The sequence below is a fragment of the Pyrenophora tritici-repentis genome, chromosome 2 (assembly GCF_003171515.1).
Source record: "Pyrenophora tritici-repentis strain M4 chromosome 2, whole genome shotgun sequence".
NCBI lineage: Eukaryota > Fungi > Ascomycota > Dothideomycetes > Pleosporales > Pleosporaceae > Pyrenophora > Pyrenophora tritici-repentis.
In genome coordinates, this window is record NC_089391.1 from 2494787 (window position 1) to 2518974 (window position 24188).

A 24188-nucleotide genomic window follows, 5' to 3' on the forward strand; every position below is an offset into this window, starting at 1 on the left:
TTCCAAGCCTCCCTTGTGCACCTGAGTGTTAGGCTTCTAGCGAGACCGTACCTATTAATACACGCAGCCACCACGTCGCAGCTCAAACACGAGCTTCCAGCCAAGCCAATCTGCCACTCGTCTTTTGTTAGGAATCGGGGGTGTTGGATAGTAATAGTGACTCCAAGCGCGCAGAGGAAGCCGTTACCATGCAGAACTATGGGCAAGTACTGGGCTACCAGCGTCCAGAAAGCACAGCGAGCTTCACAGAACAACAAGCACCCCTTCCACCGATTCCGCCGCCACCACCTGGATACGGAGGTATGCCCACACCTTGGGATGATAAATGCAACCATAGAGTAGGGCGCTGACATGAGTGTAAAGCACACCAAGGATACCAGTCTGCTACACCCCAAGTGCACAGCCAATGGGCTGCGCCAACGCCGACTCACACATCGAATCCATGGAACCATTCACAGCAAAATGTGACAGGAGGTTATAATCCAGGAACATATGGGACGATGCCTGGGGCACAGCACCCATCATATCCTCCGCAACAGGATCAACCTCCTCCACCTCCACCGAAACCCTATGGCTTCGCAGCGGCAGTCCAACGGGAAGCCGAGAAGCAGCAGCAAAATTATATGAACACCCAGAATTGGCCCCAGGAACAGCAACAGAATGCAGGGTTTGGGCATCACGCAGGGGGGTACTCTGTGCAAGGGATACCACCCCCGCCTTCAGCTACACCGGGAGGCTCGCAATATAACTCTGTCCCAGGAGGGCGGCCCAGCTCCATTTATGGTGCAAATCTACCAGGGTCATACGCATCAGGTGCGCCTCAGCAGGCCTCCATAGCCACCACCCCGAACGAACAGCAATCGACATATACACCACCTTTTCAGTCTGGACCGGATGTACAATCATACGGGATATCAAACACGAACACAGGATCAGGCAGCACATGGGTCGTCCCACCGCCAAACTCTGCATGGCAGCAGGCACATCACGCGCCGCCACAGGGCGCTGTCGGCCAATCTACCGATCCGAGTTTCTACACACAGGGATATCAGGGCACACAATCTATACATCAGTCTCACCAACCACCACCTCTTCCACCACGGCCTGTTCAGCACCCAGGAAAGCCTCAACCCCAACTCCAACATAACCAAGCTCAGTATGGAGCGCAAGAACAGTTCCAGTATACTCCACAGGTGCAGTTCTCAGCACAGCAAGGGCAGCCACCAATACCTACTGCTTACAATCAGACTACATACGACCAACCGATACAGCAACCTACGCAATATCCTCACTCTCAAAGTCATTGGCAGTCCCCACCGCAACCTGATGCTACCCTTGCCCAACAAAATGTACAGTCGTCACTCGAATCTCAGCAGACAGCTTGGCAGACAGGAGCTTTGTCGCAGGGTTCATTCCACGGACAGCAGCATTCAAATGTCTCTAACGAAGAGATTCCAGCGCGTACTTCACTAAATCGAACTGATACTGCCCAGTCAAACGTCTCTGCGCCAGACTTTCCTCATCATTCAATTCCACAAAGTCAGCCTGTGTCGCCAATATCTAATCGCGCCAGTATTAGTACTGCATCTGGCTATGAGCCTGGCTCAAGACGCAATGACTCTATAAGTTCCGTCGCTCTAGCTAATCTGCATGCTCAACGCGCAGAGAACCGAGTATCCTCTCCTAAGCCCGCCTCGCCTAGCCTTCCTATGCCATCTGCACCTCGGGATGATAAGTCCAAGTTTAGTGTTTTAGCTGCTGGAGCTCCTTCAGACTGGGAACATCTGGGCCAAAGTGAAGAAGTTAACGATGAGGCCCTTTTCGGTGTCAAGGACAAGAAGGACGAAGCGGTCCAGCCGACTGGTTTTGAACTACCGGCTCATGTTCCCTCACCTCCTCCTATGCATGATTGGCCAAGTCCAGCGACATATTTCGTTCCGTTAGCATCGAATGAATGGAATGCAAATCCTGTGCCGACTACTCCACAAGTTACACAAGAGGGCTGTGTCGTCGAAGATGCGATTGTCGCGCCCTTGAGAACAACTCCCAGGCCTACACAAGGCGGTCAACATCCTGTTCCAGAGAGCATCGATCGAAACGCCACAAGATACACTAGTCAAGATCATACCGCAGATCTCAATGCCAAAGATGATGTCATTAAACAGCTACAGGCAGAATTACAGCAGGAGAGAGAGCACTCCAAAATTGAAATGGAGATATTCAAAGCTGATAAACAAAAGCTTGACTCTGAAACTGAGGCTTCGAGGAAGCATACATCAAGCGAGATGGATGTTTTACGTGAACAAATTGAGACAATGAGGATTGCTGCGGACCAAGCTAGTGCCAACTCTGAAGCCTCGGCCAAGGAGAATGGTGTAACACTTGAGAGATTGAAAGAAGATGTGGAAGGGAAAGAGCAGAACATCAAAGAGCGAGACGAAACCATCGCCGAACTGCGACGCGAAGTTGATGCCGAAAGGGCGAGAGAGACACCAAATCCCACATTTGCTGACCTCATTCCGGATCTTGACCCATGGTATGTTGGCTCGCTGGAGAGATATGTTGCTATGCTTCGTGGAGAGGCAAGCGAACCACAAGTTGAGGAGAAGATCAAGATATTCAAGGCTTTCATGAAAGCTGAATCGGAGATACGGGGAATTGACTACTTCGACGTCCCACCTCAATCACCTACAATAGACCCAGAGGCATCACAACAGCAACATCAGTCCACGCGCTCCCGAGGAGCTTCTAACGATTCTACAGGAAAACCGCATCTGAACGTACAGGTACCACAGGATTCAGCTGACGAGGACGAGGATGACTATCAATACAGTCCGGGTGGGCGACCTATTTTGATGCAAAGAAACACACTTACACGCGCCGAAGCCACACTTGTGCACCCCTCCGCGCCTCCTTCTGTGCAATCAACCACGATCTTGACCCCGACGAGCTCAGTGGACGATGACACCAACAAGACCCCAGTCCAATCTCATCCGGAAGAATGGTCGCCGCCGAAATACAAGGCTTATGTGCCATCTGCAAGCACGTCAGCCTCACCTGTTGCACTGGGACATGGACATAGAATGCCAATTTCTGCTGTTCCGAGCGCAGCTTCGCCATCTGGCCGTAGCAGCAGCAAGGGTCAAGATGAGATTTTCTTTGGTGCGAATCAACCACACACGCAAAAGCCTATCAGTAGACCTTCTAGTCGTGAGACTAGTGTTCCTGTACCTGCGCCACTGACTTTTAGCGCAAGACGCCCACTTTCCGCTGTTTATCCTTCCAAGCTCAGTCCAAACGAGATCTTGGATGCGCTGCTACCCAGCAATACCACTCGAGATATCCCATGCGAACAATTGCAGGACCTCAGAACTAAGCTTGTTAGTGTCGGTTCAAAGACAAACGACATTGACGCAGTCACAAAGTCCTGGGAAGCCTCGGCATCTCGCATCCGTCGGGGAAAAGATGACGCACGCCGCAAACGTGAGGAAGAGAACGAGGAAAACAACGAGGACTTGTTCAATAGTAACGAGATCTCATATGCAGAGATGAACGAGCTAGAAGACGAGTTCAAGCAGAAGGAAGCAGAGTTGAAGGCACAAGAGGACAAGGACGAATACGAGAGTTATGTGACTTCTGTATTTGACCCAATGTATTCCGAACTCCAGCAAGAGATCCTTGCACTCATGGACTTGTATCGTCAAGTGGAATACCAACTCCAGACTTCGGCGTCTGGGCTCAAGAGTCTACAAAGCGACTACGTTCCAAGCACTACGGATTGTCTTGAACTCCTAAAAGATTTGCATGAGCAAGTGGAGAAGAGGCATGAAAGTGTCGCACAGCTCATCGCAAATCGTGACAAGCGTCACAAGAAGACGGAAATACAGCCTCTTTACGTTGCAGGTAACATCAGCAAGATGAAGATTATGGAGAAGCGATACCAAGATGCGGAGGAGCAGGCTGTGCTAAAAGCCAAGCACGATAAAACTGCTCGTATGATCAAGCTCATCGATACCGCGGAAGATGCCGTCGTTGAGGCAGTGAGCGCGGATCAACAAGACACTGTCTCCATTGTCACGCATCTCAGGGAGATGGCTGATAGCACAAGTGATGCAGCGGTCTTGTTCCGCGCGCAAGCTACCATCAAGGCCCTGAAAGCGTCATCGAAAGACCTTCTTTCCCTCTTCAACGCGTTGAAAGTTAAGCTCAACAATGTCATTATCGATGCTGAGGTTGCGCAGTTGAAATATGAGGGTATGAATGCAGAGCGCATACTTAAGCTGCAGATGGATCGAGTCGACAATGAAAGAAAGACGGCGGAGGAGTTTGAGAGGAAGATGGAGGATTTGGAAAGTGATGAGGTGGAGATTGGGGAGTTGATACAGATGAAGATGGGGAAGGGTGGTGAGAAGAATGGGGGTGGAGATTCGGTGCAAGAGAAGACGGGAGGGGTTAGTGAGAAGGAGGAGAGGATGCGTATGGCGCTTGAGGCGGCCAAGAGGAGGAATGGTGATATATGACGGAGTAGCATCATGGGCCATCATGTCTTGTTGTAAAATTCGACACATTTTTATTTGTTATTGATCTATTACAGTCTTGCTCAACCTTACTACATCTTCTCCTCATCTTCCTCCAAATGCGTCGTCCGATCAATGTCCAACCTCTTTTGAAAGTACTCGCCCACGCCAAACTCTTCATACCGCTTACCCTCCTGCCGCAGATGCTCCAAAACAGCCACCCTCGCATCCTCATTCGGGCTGAAGAAGAAGGGCATACTGTACCTCTCTTCCCCACCGATATTCCGCACCCGATGCACAGTACTCTGCCACGTACCACCCGTAACCAACTTGAGGAAATCCGCGATATTCACCACAAAAGTATTGGGCTCAGGGTGCACGGGGACCCAGATGCCATTTGCATTCAGGACCTCGAGTGCCGGGTAGGTGGTGCGGCTCTGGCAGACGAGTGTGAACCAGCAAAAGTCTGTGTGCGCACCGATGCCCACATCCGACTGGCTTTCTTGCGGTGGGTAATGGACTGCGCGGACGTTTGTCATGGGGTGTGTGGAGATGTTGTCGAAGTGTGTTTCGGGGAGGTCGAGGGCAAGGGCGAAGATGTGTAGCATGCGCTTGCTGAACTCGAACATGGAGCGGTAGTAGCGGTAGATTGCCGGGCGGAAGAAGAGGGCGGATGGGTGTGTCGGCCACTGGTTGCGCGGTGTGTGGACGTGAGGTGGAGGCGTCGATGTGAGGAGGGAGAGTTGCTCAGGGTCAGTAAAGTCTTCGCCCATGAGGAAACCTTCTTTGAGGTCTAGCTCTATGGTTAGTAGATTGTCGTATATATTGTTGAGTGGGTTGAGACATACCTCCTCGTGTGCTGGGATCCAGCTTGCCTTCTAGGAAAGCCTCGTATCCTCTGAACTTCTCCGTCTTTTGGTTATGTGTTTCCATCTTGATGTCTGTGGGTAGGGCAAAGTATTCCCTTAAAGCATCAAAGGTGCCCTCCAATACTGCATCGTCCACTCCGTGGTTTACTGCGTAGAAGAATCCAATGTCTCGACATGCAGCACCCACTTCCCTGGCTAGCTCTTTCCTGTCCTCGAGGTTGTCCGAATATATTCGTTGAAAGTCGATTTTGGGAAGTGCTGTGAATGTTTCTTTGGCAGCAGCGCCTTTGAGCACCCGTCTCCTGCCAGGTACACCGCCATCATGGTAGTGAACCCAGGTATCTGTGTGTGTTTGTGTAGTGGTGGTCGACATGATGAATGCCACGAGTGATTGCTTTCTTTTCTCACTCCTCAACTATGAATTGGAACGAAATAAGGGGAGATTTCGAAATGAGAGCAATTATGCAGAGCCAGTGAGCCACCAGCGGCGGGACGTTCCGCAACCTTAATACGCAAAACGGCCATCCACACCTACTTTGCTGGTCGGGTTTTCTTAGCTGAAAGGAGAGGAGCGCCGATTCTCACGCTGGAGATGGTTCCGCAGGCCAATGAATGCCGACCACGTCGTGGATCAAGGCGTAATTGTGGCATGAGCATGAAGCACACCCGCATGTGCGCGCATGTAAAGTGATGTGATTTCATAAACATCACAAGGCTTGCGCTTTCGGACGAGAGCGCATGCTAAGCCGTTTCGCCACAACTCACCGGAGTTTGGGCTCACTTGTCTAGCTGCATAACGGAGTGTGTTCTGGAGCCGGTATAGCGCATAGTCGACGGATGGATCGATGGTGTGGTGGGTGGGAAAACTCTGGGATCCTACAGGCCTGATGCGAACTACTCGCGTACTGCGGTTACTTTTGAGCCTGATATATACCCGGCATCTGCAGATTCCTTGGTCTCTGCTCGTTATTCCCTTTCAGAATCTCGGAGACGGTTGCCCGTAGTTTTACGTCATACTCACGTGTATGGCATGCGTTCGGGTACTACATGTAGATCTGCAGCAGCCACGGCATGTTGCCAAATTATCCTCAAAATCAAATTGGAAGGTCCAACCCGACGATGCCGAAGACTGGCTAACTGCGCGAATAGCTTACCAAGCCATCGGGTAGCGGAGGTGAGCGCGATTTGGTGGGATCCTTCGTACCATTGTTGCAGCGTTCTAACGGCTCTTTCCTGCTGATCTCGGCATTTATAACCCGTCTGCTCAGTCCACTCTTGGCTAAATACGTCCCTGGAAATGATTCAAACAGCGATACCGGGACATGGGTTTTGCGAAAGCAAAGACTTGGAGTCGATGTGAAGCTATGCCCCACCGTGGTGGATGTCGGTAATCCCCGCGCATGGCGCTTGCCTCTTGCCGAACAACGGACTTGAAATGATAGTTTCTAGTTTCGTCCTATCGGAAAATAGTATGGTCTGTAAACAAAATTAAGGCCTGAAACATGACAAGGCCGAGGCGCAGAGCAATACTTGAAAGAAGATGAGCGTTGTAACTCAGCCGCGTTCGCGCTCTAGTACGTCCGAAGACCCGCGGGTATCATGATACAACAGTAACGATGCGACGCAACTAGAGGTGGTTGCCACGACGAATAATCGATAAGATGTCGAGGGAGTCCCGGTAGAGTGCTTGTAGGTCGTCAAACATACGATGCAAGCTAATATCATTATAGCTAACCGGACCGAAAAGATCTTGCTCGACACTCTGACAGATAGCGCAAATACAATAAATGCCATGCTCTAAGTAGGGTAGAGTTTCAGACGAGTATAGCAAATGCCACCAACTCCCATTTGCCTACGATAGAGTAGCAACTCTTAGGGATATCATGAAAATAGGTAAAGAAACAAAAGCCGTTTCAACTGCCCCGGGCTAGCTCATGTGGATACAAGCGATCCACTTACAGTGTCGCGCGAGGTTGTTGGGCATGGCAAGTATGGTTGAAGCCTACTTCTTGCCCAGCTTGTTCAAAAGGTCCTTGCCTTTACCGAGCAGACCCTTTCCAGCACCCTGATCCTCGCGCTTGGCATCCTCACTGTTGCGCTTGGCCTCTTCGCCAATGACATTCGCAGCACCCCCTCGGCCATAGTGTTTGGGACCCTGGACCTCCGGCTGTGGTGTACTATCGACGTCCTGGGCCGCGCGCGCAAGTTCAGGGTGTTGAGGGTCGTTGCGGGCCATGTTTCCAGTGCCGCCGCGACCTGTCGTATACGTGTCGCATTTGAGCGTCGGCGTGACGAGATCTTCTGGCTTCGGATAATTGGTCGGGTCGTCTTTCGCGATGTTTCCTGATACACGTCAGTGCAGGTTCTAAAGCCCGGTCGTGTGGAGCCGCCGATGGAACGGTAAGCTATGGACCGTGTGCTTCATACGAGGTAGGAAACATTTCGAGACTGATTGCTCCTCTGTCTACTAGCTGGGCGCTACAGAACTGTGATCCAAGACTTGTATGAACAAGAAGGACTTACCAGCACCCCCGCGCCCGTGTGAGGCCACGCGCTGATAATCGGCTGGTCGAGTAGCCATTTTGAACAAACTGGTGCAGAAGAGGCTACGTGGGAGGACGGTAGTGTAGTAGCAATTGACGCGATTGCTACTTGGATGCGATCTGTGAAGGCTAGAGAGATTGAACAAAGACGCCAGTGATGACGCGATCGCAATCACCAACACCGCCTATATTGACCGTGCTCTTGACCTTTGCAAACAAGCCTGGCGCAAGGGACAAGAGTCTGGAAGAAAGGTGCTGCTGCTCGAGGAAATCATCCTCTTTCAAGCGCGAGCCTGATTTGTACCAGCCGGCTACTCGCTCGCGCCTGGGCGTGCTGCGTCTGCAGTCCTCATTCTGCTTGAGTCGGGCACCATCTTTGTCCTATGACCCGTGAAATTCTCCAGGTTGTGCGCGTGCGTCACTCTGTTTTAGGGTTTCTGTGACTAAGATTTAGTTCGGGCAGCGGGGTCCGCAGATCGAGCACTATAGCGGGTCAACTGCATCTTAGGAGTTGCGCTGGGAAACTTGGGGCTGACAAGAGACGCAGCTTGAGTGTTTGATGGGAAAATCCGAGAAACAACTATGGTTTGAGATGCGATACGTTGGGTGACATACTGTACGGACATGCATGGGGGCAAAGAGCAGGCATGCAGGTGCGCGTAATGTCATTATATGCGCCAAGCCCTCCTTTGCTCCAGCGTGGGGTGCGGAGACAATCCATAGTTCTCTTGGATACACAAGACACAGTCCGAACCGCTGGGTCGAGCGGGGCCACCAGCTGTGTAGACTATACATTCGCTCTAGTTATTAGGTGTAGACTACCAAAGTAGTGTAATCGTTTGTAGTCACTGCAGATGAAGAGTGTTTGAGGTTTGAAAGATTGTGATTCTTCTGGGCGCTCAGTCGCGTCGCCAGTGATTCTATGCTCTATGATGCCAATCGTTTCTAATACAAGATGGAAAAGTGCTACAATGTCGTGCCAATCTATTCTGGCCGAATATCGCCAAAGCGACAACAATGCTGTAAGGTTGCCCTCAGCCCCATGAAAACGCCGCATATGCATATCCCCAAAAATGGAAACGCTCCAAAATGTCTAGTGTATGAAAACAGTCATCTCATCCGCAGATAAGGAAATCCCAAACTCCAATAAAATACGGTCAGATACAGATGGTGGTAACAGGGCGGCTTCCAAGTAGGTGCCGGAATCGCCAAATAGAAGAACAGTGGTCGTGATGGTACATGGTGGTAGTAATAATACAGTGCCGAAGCTGAAAACATAGCGCGCGTCGTTGGTGGTGGTGTCCTGCACGCTGATCCGAGTTAATGATGGGACATAGCCGGATCGATCAGTTGAGTGAAGCAATTGAGATATGAGCTGGGTAATGTTAGTTGGGCTCAATGTAAAAGGTGAAGCGTTGAACGTACTGAAGTCTGGCTCGATGTCCCTTAGCCTCCATCACGGGGCTGGGCTTCGTCGCCGGCCATGGTAGATAAGCTGAACATGGCGCCTGGGTTGGGTGCTCCGCCGTCGCGAGGCTGGGGGTCGGTGTAGGTGAGGTTGAGTTCTTGGTTGTTGTTTGTTTGCATGATGCCGGGTGGTGGTATTTGTTCTTCGGCGTGGGTGTCTTGATTGCTGGTTATGGCTGAAGGATACAGGCGGTGGCTTGGATATTGATATGCAGGCAGAATTAAGAGTGTATGGTGTGGTGTGTTGGTGTAGTAAGAGAGGAAGTCTCACTACCAAGAGACATTGGGTTGTATATAAGTTCCATCCTGAGGCCTGTCGTAGGCGCTGAGTCCTCCAGGACCAGGCAATGATTGCCTTTTTTCAGGCTATGACGCAGAAAAGTCGATGTCAATCCGACCCAGCATCGCAAAAAGAATGCTTGACTGCGCCATGATGGGCGAAATAGAAATGCTTATTGGGTAGTACCTGACGAACAAGGCGGCAACCAGGCTGCACCGCTTTCTAGCGTGCTTCTGGACGGCTAAGGGCACTGACTCTGAGGAGGGTGACTCTTTTAGTCGACCGCTATTTGGAGCAATGCCACAGTGGTGAAGACTGCAACTAGGGGCCAGGGCAGCCAATTCAGGCAGAAGGTTGTTGGGTGGGGTCGGGGGACTGTGGAGGGTGGTTCGTTGCCTAGTGGGGTGGTGAAGTTGGTGAAGCAGCTGATGCACAGCCGCAAACGAGCCACAAGGGGCAGACTTCAAGGCGTCCCAGCCAACTTCAGCATCTGGCGGCGGTTCGATAAGTAGCGAGAGAAGGTCCTTCGAATTGCCCTGGACGTGGTTTCGATGACTCCAATGCCGCTCACCGACCACTCAACACAGCCCGTCGAGCATTCACCAGATGCAGTCGACGTCCGGCTGCGCCTCGGGGGGGGGTGGGAAATTAGGCACAGGCGCATCCAGGAAGCAGCGAGCGCAGCGGATGGGGGCCGAAACAACGAGTGTTGAGAATGCGCAAGGCGATGGCGAGACTGCGAGATTGCGAAAGTTGTTGCACTGCAACATTGCAAAATAGCACATTTCGGTGAGATGGTTGCTGCGGTCCAGGGCGCGAGATGGGGGCGCCAGCGTCGTAAATTGGGGACGGGTGATTGGTCAGTCAAGGCGCAGCCTCTCCTTCATTTGTCCGATTGCGGCAGCGGCTTGCCTGTTGTGGGCAGTCCAGTCAGCGTGTGTGCAAGTTGAATAAGGCAGAGCAAGTTACTTACGACCACCGTCCCGCGGGTCGTACTCTCCAACCTGTTTCGGCTTCTTGTGCATGATAGTGGGAGCCATTGTGTTTGAATTGGGAGGCAGGAGGTTGGGAATTGGTTGTGGACGGGTCGGGGTAGTTATGGGGAAGGGTAAAAGTAAGAAGCGTGGGACTTTAGTAAAAGTAAGACTATGTCTGAGACTTGCAAAGTCAAAAGGTGTATGGTAAGGGTGCAACAGAAGTGGCAGTACTTGTGACAGTGGGCCGATAACTGGGACATGTATATGTATATTTAACTTTTGGAGTGCTGGGCCCTGAGAAAGCCAACTGACGTCGCCCTTGGCCGGTGTCGTCGTCCATGATCACGGGGCAACGGCCGTGCCAGAAGGGTAGCCAGTACGTGGCCCTTCTGGCACGTATCTCAAGCACAGCTCAGCCGAAGTGAAGCAATTGCACATTGCTTCTCTGGGATGACTCTTGGACAGTGCCGGAAAAGGGATGGCATGAGACATTGCTCGTGGCCCCATAATTTGGAGCGGGCCAGCCAATGGGGACGAGGCCTCGTCCTTCCGGCGTCTCAGCGCATCGTCGACAAGTCTGACACCCGTGCCTGATAACATAAGCTGGCGCGGCGCGTGTGTGGAAGGTCACTGAGGGCTAGAAGCTGGCCGAGGGTGAGCCATTCGTTGCTTCACTCTGCTCATTGGCTCGCCGTCGGTGTGGAGCCGGCGGGCCTGGGTGGTGAAAGCCTGAAACCCAGCAACATCCTTTCACGGCTGTTTCTAGACGCCTTCCACGCTTCCCTGCTTTTCCCTGCTTTGTGCGAATCGAGCCTCAGCCGTTATGCCGTCATGGAGGCCAGCGCGTCTCATGCCTTGGGCGGATGAGGGCCGCGACCCACCAGAGCCGCATGCGTTGGCGATACACAGTCACGAGTGTCTCGACCGGGCAATTAGACATGCTGCCACGTTGTGAATTGCACTTGGAATTGCCATCCGACGGCCCGCCGATTGAGTGACGCAGGTACCGCCGCCGTGGTGGGTGCGCGCTGCGCGTAGCCAAGCCGAGCAGGGAGCCACAGTTTCATCCCTTTTGCACAACTCGTGTTCGAGAGTCTGCATCCAACATGCGAAGCCCGAGTGCAGCCAAGGAACGAACGACGAGTAGGCGCGTCACTCAGTGCGAGCGCGAGCGCGAGCCTACGGTTGCGCGTTGCCGACGGTGCCCAGCTGCGCCCCGATGCCCTACTACCCATCGACCGGGAAAGCCCTGGCCTACTGTCTTTGATTACTTTCACTGCCCCTTCAACGAGGACGCGCAGGACTGATTGACTGCCACTGAATTCCTGCTGCACAGACTGAAGGACCCTGAGACGAGTAAGACGACGACCGACGGCCAGTCACAGATGAACATAGCCTTTGGTCGCTACTCGCCTCATCCCATAATAGCAAATAGCTTTCGGCCTCCGAGACAAATTCAACATGACAGGTCTTGGCTGCCGATACTTTGACTTGGTTTGAGATACTCCAAACTAAGACCTGAGTACCTTGGCTGTAACCCAACCCTCCGCCTCTTCTGTCCTCCAACTGCCCAGCCATGGTGACTCAGGGCCAGTCTTCGCGCAAAACACTCATCCCAACTCGTCAAGTCGTTAATAGGGCGGCGCTATTGACTATTATTGCAGACATGATGATAGGCGACAGCCCTGCTCATACCGCCATCGTCACGTGTCTGATGCACGCCTGGAACGTCAGGGTGCATCGCCGGCTTCTGGACGCGTCGCTTCGGTCCCCATCATCTTGTTTGACCACGATCAGTGCGAACGTGGCGCGCATCTATATGTTTCTTGTTTGAAGGCGCCACCATCGACATCACACACTGTACCCATTCTCGCGTGATGTGCTCCCTGCTTCCCCGGCCGACCCGCTGCGTAATGGCGTGCTTACCGACGCGCCATTGCTGCAGAGGGTGTGCAGCTGGGACGGCAGATGGCAAAGCAAAGCCTTGTGCTTGGGTTTTGTGAGTGATGACCAGCAGTGCCCAAAAGCAAGAAACATTGTTTTGATTGCTCTTGGGACGTGGTTTTTGCTCCATGGACCGAGTCTACTTAGCTGCGGGGCGATCAATAGTTAGTACGCCATGTCTGATCTACAAGACCCTGCCGCTTGTTGCCAGCCGCCAACCATCATGTTCACACCCACGGGAGATCCTCACCTCGATCCAAGATTGCACCACACGGCTGGAGAGCGGCTTGTTTGAAAAGCAAAGGAATTGATCTCAATCCTGTCTAAACGCACCCCGATCATGGCAACAAAGTCAAACTTCAAGCGGGCCATGCCCCAGACACAGCCCGCCGTCCTGGCGTCGCTGCGGTCTACGCAGCTCGTCGACGACTCCAAGGCGGTTCTGCCTGCAGGTATGGGCCTTGGGCCATATCAAGCCATGTGTCTGACCATCACATGTAGAGCTCATCAACGCAATCCTCGACTATCTGCCCGTTGCCGACATGTTTAGCTTCGCCCGCACCTCGAAACGTATGCGCGAAATGGTGTACGATGACACCCGGTGGATACAACGCCTCCGCAGCATGGGCTGCTGGAACGAAGTTGAAGCAAAGCGTAGATTCGAGGAGACTATGCGCAAGAAACGCGAGGCACAGAAGGCTGAAGAGGCACGTCTGTCTGGCGTCACGCTCAATGGAAGCACCAATGCCATGCCGCCTGGGAGTGATGTATCTGGCAAGACGAGCATGACGCTCTTCGATGCAGCCATAGAGGAAGACACACTAAGGAAATCTCAAGAAGATAGAAACAGGCCACATCCCACAACGCTGGATGAAGGCTTCAGCGACATGACCCTGTCGCCGTCCGGGACCTTGGCCCCGACTTCCCACATCGTGGACCCACAAGCGGCTGTCAAAGTGTTATCCAACGTGCGTTCCATCAGAGGCATGGCACGGCAAGAGTATGGGAAGATCTACGGGGCACTCGCCCCATTCTATTTTGATCTGGAGAGGTCCAGAAGCCACACAGATCCCATACTCTTCCGCACCTACCGTGACCCTGAACAACAGGCCCAGATGCTCGCACAACTCAAAATATTTGCGAAGAGCGACTATGCGCAAGGTTGGAGTCAACGGGAAGAGAAACTAGATACCATGACCGGGATCTTCGAAAATGCCGTGCTTCGGGAGTTTGAGCAAGGGTACGCCGAGAAAGATTTCGACGGTCGCATGAAGAGGTTTGCGACAGTCCTGGTAGCCCTGAACGGTGGTGCGGCATGTCTAGACTCCTTCATTCATAACCACCCATTGATGTTGGAGAAAGAGAAGCTTGGAAATCCCACCGACTGTCTCCAAAATGACACCTTGACGCTGAAACCATCACATGAATTCTTCAGAGGATTGGCCATGGCACTCAACGAGGAAGCCACCATCATCGATCGTGTCTTCCCACCTGCTGTCGATGTCTTACACACTTTTCTAGAGCGCGTAGCAGACGATGTCATCGCGGAGTATCTCACCACCTTGTTCGACGAGGCTCACGAAGTGAGCATTGAGGCGTACCTAGAAGCCATTGCAGGAGTATTCGATCAAGCGCTCCAACTCGCAATGTCCTTGAAGCATACAAAGGCGTCCAAACCAGACTTTAACGAAGAAGCGAAGCGAATTGTCTCCCGCTGCTTTGAGCAGCATGTTGACCTTTACCTACAGGAAGAGCTAGACCACTTCAAGCGTAAGTCGGCTGCAGAGGTCGACACATGGGAGAAGCGGCTGCAAGAAGAAGAGCAGAGCACCGAAACCCTATTCATGGCAAACGTCAACAGAAAAGCGGTAAAGCAGGACTTTTTGTCCTCGTTCAAGAAGGTCGTTATGATGCCTGTCAATGTACTTCCCTCCATGGGCGGCTCGACAGCTAGTAAGTCCAATGACACTGTAAGTGGAGCGAATAGGAATAGCACCTTCGACCCGACCTCAAGAGTCGGCACTCCAGTTCCTGGCGAAGGCACCTCGACGCCACGAGCTGAAGCTCCAACAACTGAGCTTGCTGCCAAAGCAGCAATCATGAGCTCTCGATTGGAAGGTATCCGGTCACTGTTCAGTATTGAGGTGGCTCTGAACTTGACACACATGGCAAAGTCAGGCCTTGAACGGGCTGCACGATTCGTCCAGCTTGGTGGCCAATCGGGCGAAGAGGCAAAAGAGCAGTCGGAGCAGATATTTATCAACCTAGTCCACATTCTCGGTAATCGTCACGTGAAGCTGGGCTTCGACAAGGCTGTTAGCCACTTGGCCGACTACAAGCCGCGCGAAGTAGCAGATCACACCAAGGAGGGCGTTGCACCCCTTGTGGCTTTTTTGGAACTGGTAAATGTTGGAGATTTGATTCAGCAGATGGTCGAAGTATTTTATCTCCAGGAGCTGGTCGCTGCCAAGCTTACAGATCGCGACGACTTTCTCAGTGTTGCAGCAAAAGAGAAGAAGCGTTTCGAGGCAATGCTGGACGAGCGGGTTGCTGCAGGTCTCAACAAAGGTATTGATGTGCTCATGGACGAAGTAGAGTATTTGTGTGGTACCACGCAGCAGCCGACAGATTTCAACCCTCCTGTAGGTCCCAACGGTCAGGTGCAGGTCATGGACATCGGACCCAGCCAGACGGCTACCAAGATTGTGGAAGTTGTGTCATCGCACACAAACATGCTCATCGGTAGCACTGACAAGAACGTGCTGGATGTTTTTAACCAAGAAGTGGGGGTGCGTCTGTTCACTGCTCTTTGTAAACATCTAAAGCGGCAGAGGATAAGTGTGGACGGCTCCATCAAGCTCATCAGGTATGATGCATGCTCATACAAATGTTTGGCTGTCACTAACACAAACAGTGACATGAATGCATACAATTCCTATATTGTCTCGTTGCGCAACAAGCCGCTTATGCAGTACTTTGCAGCCTTGCGCGAGTTGTCACAGATCTATCTCATCGATGCCAAGGAAGCCAAGGAGATAGCTACCATCATTGCTGACACTGATCGGTACCATGGCATTTTCCGAGCCGAGGAAGTGTACGAGTTTGCAGAGAGGAGGGCGGACTGGTATCAGATCAAGAGTGCAGTAGAGAAGCAAATGTACGGAGTAGGATGTTTGGTCATGTAAAGGCTTCAGCAAGCAGTAGGCGGCAACTAGTTGCCGGAGTGCCAAGGGCCGGGAAGCAAGGCTGTTCGGTGTAGCAATAGACTACCGCTTTGGTACCGTCATGCAGCCAGCCAATGGTGCAGTCAAGGCGACAGTGAGCAGAGACAATCTCTTGACGTCTGCACGTGTTCAAGCCTCACGCATTCGCGAGACAAAGTGAACGGTTTGGGCTGGCATGGCTGGCCGAGTTACTCAGATCGGCCATGATGGTTTTCCCCAGCCTCCTCCATCGTCGGGCCGTACCTGAGCCTAGACCGCCCGTGCATTCACATCTTCACACCTCATCGCGCATGCTCCAATTATCGCTACTCTCCTAGTGCCCGTCTCCAGTCTCAGCATCTCGTCGCGACTGCGCGTAACTCATACTGCAATCTCCAGTCCCATTCCGGCTACCCTTTGAGCCCACGTAATTGCTGCCGGCTCTCTTTGACTGGACCCCGCTACGTCGGCACTACCGCTTTAGATCGTCAGACAGTCCGGCTGCACGTTCGCTACTGTCTCTCACCCGTTTTGGAGTTTAGACCACGACGACGTTTGCTGATCGCGAGGTGAGAGACCGGCGACAAACCCGCTTCACGCGACGCTTTGTGTATATCTTCGTGCTTGCTGTCGCCCTCCCGCATCCCGGTTCCTGGATCCTGGCCTCAGCCGCCGTTCTTAGTACGACTACGACATAGACCATAGCAATACCATAGCTATACTATAGCCACTGCGCAATACCGCTCGCTTCACTACTGCACCACGCAGCGACCGCGTCTCTGCAACTTTGCCATCACCAACCGCAAGACTTGTTGCAGCAGAGTGAGGTCACACCGCAGCCATGGCAGGTGAGCATCCACCCACCCCGACTCCACCACGCGTATATCCATGACCTGACGTGCCACAGCAGAGCCTCTATCCGCCGACGTCGTGGCCATGTACTCGGCCATCATCGACGAAATCCTGCGCGCGAGCGACATCAACACAATCTCTGCGAAGCGCATACGGAAGGGTCTACAAGAAAGAGTTGACCATGATCTCTCACAGCAAAAGGTTTGAATGCGACCAAGTGCGCTCTAGCATGGACTAAGGCTGGAAAACAGGAACAAATCACTACCCTCATTATGCAGCGCTTCGACAAGTTCAACAGCGAGCAGAATGGCGGCTCTGAGGCCTCTGAACCCGTGCCCACGGTCGAGAATGGCGCCAAAACCTCCAATGGCGACACCTCGGACGTCTCAAACAACAAGCGATCAGCCGATGACGAGTCTGTAGTGTCCGAGGTTGAAGATGTTGTGCCTCCGAAAAAGAAGGTCAAGAAGACCCGGGTCAAGGACGAGGATGATGATGCTGCTTTCGCCGCGAGATTACAGGCTGAGGAGAATGCACGCATGGGCAGAGCGACGCGGGGTGGTAATACAAAGCGGAGAGCACCAGCGCCGAAAAAGAAGACGAAGAAGAAGAGCTCGAACCGTGTCAAGGACGAAGATGACAGCGACATCGGGTCGGGAAGTGGAGGGGAAAAGAAGAGTCCAAGTCGGAAAGGAGGCTTCCATGTAAGCCACCCTTTCTGAAGCACTGTATTTTTGTCCAGTAATAGCTGACCTTGACTAGAAACCCATGGCCCTCTCCCCAGCTCTCTCGGAACTGCTCGGCGAAACCCAGCTCTCGCGACCGCAAACAGTAAAGAAGATATGGGAATACGTCAAGGCGCGCGAACTCCAAGACCCAAGCGACAAGCGCCAGATCCGATGCGACGATGCCATGCGCGCAGTCTTCAAGCAAGACCGTGTCCACATGTTCACCATGAACAAGATCCTCAACCAGAATCTGTATGCAGTCGACGAAGTGGTAAACTAGTGCATACCTGTTCTGGGATGACACCTTGCACTAGGATGTGCATCTTGTCGACGTCACTGCGCCATGTAACCATCTGGATCCAAAATCGATGCATTTCTATTACAACCCCATACACCGACTCGTCGACCCACTCATGTCACGACTCATCAATGACAACCGTCTCGTTATTCCGATCTGTCCTATGTCATCATCTCGTCACCATCTCGCTTTCTTATTCTCTTGAGTCTTAGCAGCATGGCGCATTCACGGTGTTTCAGCATGTTAACTTTTTCGGCGAAAATCGGAGCGTAATCGTCCCTTGCTATCGTTTATTTTTCCTTGTTTTCATGCAGGCTGGGGGGTGGGGAAATGGGATGGGTTGAGGCTAGGAGGTTGCCAAGGTACTTCTACGTACGTAACCGTCATGGATGCGAAAGGGGAAAGAAGGACATGTATATTTACAAAGTGCGGTAGTGTGGCCAGCTAGTAGAGGGAGGACTGCTGCTCCTTTTGGTCACTTGCTTTTTCCATACCGATGACGAACTAAACAGAATCACTGAGCTCTTTTGTTTTGGTCCTGGTGATGTTGTGTTGTGAGTGACGCGTCTCGTAAGGCGATGGTAGGTTGGAAATAAGTGGATGAAGGGAAGATGAGAGTAGTTTGTATTTTTATTGCTATCTGTATAGTATTACCCACGAACAGTGGTCCGTCGTGGTTCCAAAAGACTAAAATATCACAATCAACGTAAACAGTCAGTCAAACAATGAATCAGTCAGTCATACGCAAAGCAACACAATCAAGGTATCCTTTAACCAAAACTCGCAATATCATAAACCAAGTACTGCAAGTAATAGACGTCTTCGTCTCCAAGCCAACATGCATGACAAGTCACAAGATGCTAGAAGCCCTCGGGAAGTTGGAACTGGAAGTTCTCGACATCCTCCTCAAAAGGATCATGCGCATGCAACTGGTTGCTGAAACTCTTCATCCAAGCCTCGTCTTCATCGTCATCCGACTGCGAGAGTAGCAGCAACTCCATCTCACGCTCCATATCTTCAGCTGTACGACCGGGCTGTTCGTCATCGGGAGGCGTGACCAATGTATCGGTGGTGGAAGTGGAGCTGCAGCGAGACATGGGGCCGCGGGAGCGCGTAGTGCCCATGTTGGTGCTCGCGCTGCGGTTGTGGGAGACGGCAGAGAAAGGTGCAGGCTTGGTGACGTTGGAGAGTGGCTTGCGTGCTGCCAGAGCGGTGCGTCCCGCGCGGCCTTGAGCGTAGCCGATGGTACTCTTGGATGCTGCTGCAGCGGATGCTTGACGAGCAGCGCTCAGCTCTGTAGGCGTCTTTGCTCCCTTTCTGCCCGAGACCAGTCCAGTGGGTACACGCGACTTTGCAGCTGCCGTGGGAGCAGCGTAGCTCGGCTTGGATGCGGGAGCGAGCGCGACAGCTGCAGACCTGGCTCGCATCGTAGACGGTCCAGTTGGCGCCTTCCTCAGCGTGGAAGTCGTAGTTGGGAGTCTCTGTCCTTCCTTCTTCGGCGCCTTGATACCATAGTACTCCCTCGTCTCAGCATCGTCCTTGGCCATCTGTGCCGCAAAGACCCTCTCAAACTGCTCATCACGCTTCTTGCGGTCACGCTGAATTTCCTCCTCAAACTTGCGCTGCTCGCGGGTACGTCCATCATCTTCAACCGGGTTGTGATAGGCTTGCCAGATTCCGCGGGCAATGTCCTGGTCACTGAGCTTGGGCATGGTCCAGCCCTTGGGCATGTATTCGTCCATGTCATCTTGGAGCGGGATTTCCTTGGGCGGCATATATTCAACTTCGGGCACATCGTCCTCGGACTCCTGGGCTTCGGGCTGGTGGACTTTAACTTTGGGACGGCGGAGACGCGGGCTCAGTTTCTGGGTCTTTGCTGAGAGGGGCGCGGGGGTTGCAAAGGCCTTTGATTTCGCGTTGGTTGTCTTCATTCCCAATGGCGCACGCATTCGGGGACCTGGAAATGTCAGTCTTCGTATTGCGCAGCGCAAGTCTCAATGTCGTACCTGCTGGCGTCACAAAGGCGTTCTCATCCGTCTTTCCCCCATTCTTGCTGACAAACAATTCGTTTCCTTTGCCCTTGGTCTGCAGAACCGACTTTCCAGCAATGTTTACGGCATTCTCGTCGTTGAGCGGGATCTTGAAGGGCGTCTTTGGGGCCTTGTTTCCTGGTGTTTTGGCGTTGAAGCTCTTGATTCCGGCATTGAGCGACTTTCCCGCGGCGGCGGCCTGCAAATGGCGGACGGCATTCTCCTGGTCGTTTGCTGCGAGAGTTGCCATGGTGGGTGGGCGTTACATTGAGCGACTCGTGGGGTGGTGGGTGGGTCTTTGTGATAGCGCGACCATGTCTTGCGGTGTGTTTACTGGCGGTTGCTAGGGCGGCGACAAAGCGGGTCTGGGCTTGCTAAAGGGTCCGGGCGGAGGTAGTCCCTTTTGGCAGCGCCTGCCCGCATTACCAGCTAGCACACTAGCACACCAGGAGACATTTCTCAAAGACACAACTCCCACTTCACTACACCGTACCCCAAACCATCCCTATATCCCCTACAGCCGTCTCGCACGATTCAGCTGTAAGCACACGCACACCCACTTCACCCTTTATACACGCCCTGCACACCCACAGCAGCTATGGATCAGATCAAGAAGGTGAGTCCGCCCCCATACCCCGCCATTGTCCCCTTTCCGTGGTACACACTACCTCACCCGACGCCACAATTGCTGCATGTCGTACCGAATGCGTAGCTGACATATGATCCCGCACAGCGCATGGAGGCTCTCCGCGTCGAGGCGGACGAGAGTAGTGCTCGGGCCGAAGAGCTCAAGGCAAAGGTCAAGCAGCTCGAATCGGAGACGACACAAAAGGAGCAGGAGATTACGTCGCTGTCGCACAAGAACCAGGTGCTCGAGAGCGAGGTTGAGAAGCTCGAAACGCAAGTCAAGACCTACAAGGACGAAGCTGGTGCGGGCGCTCAGGCCGGCACCCAAGCCGAGAGCCTCCAGCGAAAGATCCAAGTTCTTGAGGAAGAAGCTGAGGAATCGGACAGGACGATTCGCGAGCTCAACGAAAAGTACGTCGATTCGCTGTCGAGCTTCACCGCCCCCTGTCTGCAAGCACTGACACGTCACGCTCTAGGCTCCGCCAAACCGATGTCAAGTCGGGCCACTACGAACGCAAAGTCCAGGCTCTCGAGCAGTCCCGCGACCAGTGGGAAACCAAGTACGAGGAGATGGCTAAGAAATACGCCGACACCAAGAAGGAGCTCGACGACTTCGTCAAGGAGATCGGTAACATCTGATCTCCCTGCCGCCGATCCTTTGCCGTGGTTGACTGTATCTAGCCGAGTTTTGAGTCGAGCGTCGTTATCGTCCGTGTACGGAATTCGATATCGAGCGCGTGCGACATGAATGGTAGTTGTGGTCGAGGATGATAGTCGCGCGCTGTGGAGCTTAGACAGAAGGACCAGATTTTACATCACATCCCCTACCCCTACCCTATATATCTGTTTCGTTTCCCGCAGTGGCTTGCTGAGCGGGCTTGTTCGCTTTAGATAATCCCTGAGCGAATGCATTGTTGGTCGCTTCTGGCAATACATCCCTTTAATCTGAAAGCGATGCACGTGTGATTTGTTACGCTGACATGTGACCTATGATGTGTTGGCTTGGAAGCACCTTTACCCATGTACTTTCGTATACTTTCAGCTAAAGACTTTCGTGGACAGGGTATCATATTTTTCGTAGACCACACTCCCTACATATGCTCATGTAATGACCCTACTTGCTCGTCCTGGCCTCCTTCTGCTTCCTCTTTTTCATACCCTGCTTCATGCGCTCCGCCTTTCTCTCCGTTTTGGTCTCATACCTAAACTTCTTCTTCTTCTTCTTGAGCCTGTCACTATTCTTCGGCCACGCCTTTGTCCACACCCTCTTCTTGCTCTCCTCTGCCGCCGCCTCCGCCGCCTTCCTCTTCGCCGCCGCTTCCTCGTCCTCGTCTTCGCCCGGCCGCGAGAAGCCTGCCCGTGATATGCCCACACTTTCAATCGTAACGGTCGTGTATTTATCCTCGTCAATGTACTCGTCCTCTTGGTTTATCGGCTCGGGTTCCTGGAACCCTGTGAATTCTTCCTCCTCGTCATCGTCATTGTCGGATGTTTCGCCCGCTTCGTCCAGGTCGCCATTTGCTTGCTTGACTAATCGGTTTACTTCTTCAACGTGGCGCTCTAGGTCGGCTTTGCGCTGTTCTCGTAGCTATATTGGCAGGATATGTTAGCTATCAGTCCTGCTTTGTCGTAGGGATTCATAGTAGCTCTGTAGAGCGGGTTGGTGCTGTGTTGTTGCGAATGAACTCCACGGGAAAACCGTACCTCTCGTCTGAACTTCAACTTCTCCTCTTTCTCGCGCTTTGCATTCTCCTCCTGGGCATGCTTTATGCGCGCGAGTTTGCGCTTGTGGAAGCCTGTCAGGTATTCTTCGCGCGCTGCAAAGTCGAAATCAATCTTTTCCGGAGCCGTGACGGTGATTTTGCGTTTCTTCGAGGCCGGTGGTGCCATGGCGACTTGTATTTACGGGGTTTATTCTACGCGTGGACGTTGTTTGCGTGGTGAGCACTGCTGCTACCTGCGTTTGCGAGAAAGTTGCGGAGTTTGGGAAAATTACCTAGCGGACAGGGATCTGATGGTTTGGGTGGAGCCGAGGCGGTTCTGGCTTAGGGCGCAGGTATACGGGTACACTAACGCTCTAAGAGAATGATATTACAAGTGCATTATTTATTATTACAGTCATCTGTGTGGGTCTGGTAGAAGCGTAGCGATTTTATTGTCTAGCACGTGGGCGTCAAGTGCGCGACTAAAGGATATGCACAAGGATGTAAATCGAAGTCTATCAGATGTTGAGTGTAGGTGGCATTTACAATGCCTCGTTTTGTGTCTCGTCTTTTCCATTCGATGCACCGCCATCCAGGCCCAGTATCCTCCTCCTCCACGGTAGCGATTCTAGATGACTCTTCGCTTTCTGGGTAATACATAGTGCTGGGTCCACGGAGCGGAGACCGCTTTCTCCAAACATGGCAATCACCATGAGGCCCAGGAACGAATGGTACATATCTGGTGGGTCTCCTGTAACCTTGCCAAATCCTCCTACAAGATGCTGTGTCTTGTCTAACAGCCACTTCCGGATGGGTACTTGATCGACAATGTTGAGATAGCCAAGGATTTGTAAGGGGGCACACGTCCAGTAGGCATAGCATGTGTCTGCCACCTTGTTGCATCTACCGTTGACGCCAACCCAATCCAGCTCATAATGAACACGAGGCCGTCCTTTGGTGTTCTCTTTTGCTTGCGCCGAAGGGTAAGCTCCAAGCTTTACAAAGCTGTGGGCATCGTGACAAGTTTCCGATGAATCTGTCTCGTCGTTCATAGTGTCCAAACCATCATCCTCATCTAATGTAAGAGTTTGGCGCGAGACGAGCCAGTGTAGTGTCTTTGGGACATCGCTGACTCCGCGGATTACACCATCGGGCTTTTGCGATGGTGGTAACGGCAAGCGGCCCAGGAACGCCAGAGCAGCAATGGCACAGCAGGTGAAGCCGGCATGGGCTTCGTGGTACGGGGCTTCAGAAATACCTCCATCGTAGCATTCTGACGAGCGAACACACGTGACGAACTTGTCAACATCAATGTCCGGTATACCTTCACAGGGGCCCTCGAGGTCACCCCGTAGGATCCATCTAATCGCCGTAGCCATGTACCCAAACCTCGAATCGTTACCGCCATGTACGCTGTCATCCTCGCCTAGCGTTTCTCCAAAGCTGCCCTCTGATCGCTGCATCTTGACCAACCATGCCAAGATTTCCGTTCTTTTGACCTTCTCCAGATCATCGCCCAGGACAACAAGGGTCAGGAGGGCAAAAAAAGTACCCGGAACATGGGCAGGGTCCCAAGACTTGTTCTCCTCATTCCTCAACTCCCCAAAGTTGGACCCTGGCCATGGCCGAAACCCTCCCTCGGGCAGTTGGCAGCTGTAGACCCAGTCGATGTGCCCTTGACGCTCTTCAGCTGACAAGGCAGCATCAAGGTCGCCCAAGATGTCGAGAGCCGAGACAGTGAAGAGGGCCAGCAGCATGCGATTAGAGTCATTGCTGGTGTAGAAGTGTGGCAGCAACGTCTTCAGGTTGCGACGCCAGTACTTTACATGGCGGGCATGGTTGAATTGGGTGATGCTGTCGATGGCAGTTGGGGTGGTAGTTGAAGTGGGAGCCATGATGGGAAGTGCGTAACGGGATACGTGGTCCCGGCGTCACTTGCCGAGCGAGGTGTCGGTTCCCCTGCGAGTGCTTTGTGCTGAAGGCGGGGCTGACGTAGAGGCCAAGGCGTGTGTTTTGTCTATTAGCAACAAGGCGGATGGATGGCAGATTAGGAGACGGCCGTCATGTCATGCCCACCAACCAAACGCTGTTGACGAGGCCAAAAAAGCAGGCCACGACCAGGGCTCTGTTGAGCAGGGCTGCTGGGACGG

General features: G+C 52.8%; 11 protein-coding genes across 11 annotated transcripts; 4 read left to right on the top strand and 7 right to left on the bottom strand.

The window, feature by feature from the left end:
- Positions 1–188: 188 nt before the first annotated feature.
- Positions 189–4520, top strand: PtrM4_064020 (Smc, Chromosome segregation ATPase; the record flags this gene model as incomplete). The annotated part of the gene is made up of 2 exons (XM_066105644.1): positions 189–300; positions 364–4520. 2 exons carry the CDS (start codon positions 189–191, stop codon positions 4518–4520), a joined length of 4269 nt encoding a protein of 1422 aa, XP_065964271.1.
- An 89-nt stretch (positions 4521–4609) lies between these two features.
- On the bottom strand, positions 4610–5759 carry PtrM4_064030 (2OG-Fe(II) oxygenase; the record flags this gene model as incomplete). Its single annotated transcript, XM_066105645.1, has 2 exons — positions 4610–5316; positions 5366–5759. 2 exons carry the CDS (start codon positions 5757–5759, stop codon positions 4610–4612), a joined length of 1101 nt encoding a protein of 366 aa, XP_065964272.1.
- A 1629-nt stretch (positions 5760–7388) lies between these two features.
- Positions 7389–7967, bottom strand: PtrM4_064040 (DUF3602 domain containing protein; the record flags this gene model as incomplete). Its single annotated transcript, XM_001933120.1, has 2 exons — positions 7389–7729; positions 7910–7967. The coding sequence occupies 2 exons, from the start codon at positions 7965–7967 to the stop codon at positions 7389–7391; spliced, it is 399 nt and encodes a 132-aa protein (XP_001933155.1).
- A 1408-nt stretch (positions 7968–9375) lies between these two features.
- On the bottom strand, positions 9376–9516 carry PtrM4_064050 (uncharacterized protein; the record flags this gene model as incomplete). Its single annotated transcript, XM_001933121.2, has 1 exon — positions 9376–9516. The coding sequence occupies one exon, from the start codon at positions 9514–9516 to the stop codon at positions 9376–9378; it is 141 nt and encodes a 46-aa protein (XP_001933156.1).
- A 1043-nt stretch (positions 9517–10559) lies between these two features.
- On the bottom strand, positions 10560–10716 carry PtrM4_064060 (uncharacterized protein; the record flags this gene model as incomplete). Its single annotated transcript, XM_066105646.1, has 2 exons — positions 10560–10588; positions 10650–10716. 2 exons carry the CDS (start codon positions 10714–10716, stop codon positions 10560–10562), a joined length of 96 nt encoding a protein of 31 aa, XP_065964273.1.
- Positions 10717–13139: 2423 nt separating this feature from the next.
- PtrM4_064070 (Sec10 domain containing protein) lies at positions 13140–15782 on the top strand (the record flags this gene model as incomplete). The annotated part of the gene is made up of 2 exons (XM_001933122.2): positions 13140–15463; positions 15512–15782. 2 exons carry the CDS (start codon positions 13140–13142, stop codon positions 15780–15782), a joined length of 2595 nt encoding a protein of 864 aa, XP_001933157.2.
- An 859-nt stretch (positions 15783–16641) lies between these two features.
- On the top strand, positions 16642–17660 carry PtrM4_064080 (SWIB-domain-containing protein implicated in chromatin remodeling; the record flags this gene model as incomplete). Its single annotated transcript, XM_066105647.1, has 4 exons — positions 16642–16648; positions 16708–16853; positions 16904–17213; positions 17437–17660. The coding sequence occupies 4 exons, from the start codon at positions 16642–16644 to the stop codon at positions 17658–17660; spliced, it is 687 nt and encodes a 228-aa protein (XP_065964274.1).
- Positions 17661–18538: 878 nt separating this feature from the next.
- Positions 18539–19958, bottom strand: PtrM4_064090 (Tymo-45kd-70kd domain containing protein; the record flags this gene model as incomplete). The annotated part of the gene is made up of 2 exons (XM_001933124.2): positions 18539–19635; positions 19685–19958. 2 exons carry the CDS (start codon positions 19956–19958, stop codon positions 18539–18541), a joined length of 1371 nt encoding a protein of 456 aa, XP_001933159.1.
- Positions 19959–20306: 348 nt separating this feature from the next.
- On the top strand, positions 20307–20974 carry PtrM4_064100 (tropomyosin; the record flags this gene model as incomplete). The annotated part of the gene is made up of 3 exons (XM_001933125.2): positions 20307–20324; positions 20442–20746; positions 20812–20974. The coding sequence occupies 3 exons, from the start codon at positions 20307–20309 to the stop codon at positions 20972–20974; spliced, it is 486 nt and encodes a 161-aa protein (XP_001933160.1).
- A 475-nt stretch (positions 20975–21449) lies between these two features.
- PtrM4_064110 (Nop25 multi-domain protein) lies at positions 21450–22225 on the bottom strand (the record flags this gene model as incomplete). Its single annotated transcript, XM_066105648.1, has 3 exons — positions 21450–21452; positions 21708–21923; positions 22040–22225. 3 exons carry the CDS (start codon positions 22223–22225, stop codon positions 21450–21452), a joined length of 405 nt encoding a protein of 134 aa, XP_065964275.1.
- Positions 22226–22580: 355 nt separating this feature from the next.
- Positions 22581–23933, bottom strand: PtrM4_064120 (CAL1, Prenyltransferase, beta subunit; the record flags this gene model as incomplete). The annotated part of the gene is made up of 1 exon (XM_001933127.1): positions 22581–23933. One exon carries the CDS (start codon positions 23931–23933, stop codon positions 22581–22583), a length of 1353 nt encoding a protein of 450 aa, XP_001933162.1.
- Between the last annotated feature and the right edge of the window lie 255 nt (positions 23934–24188).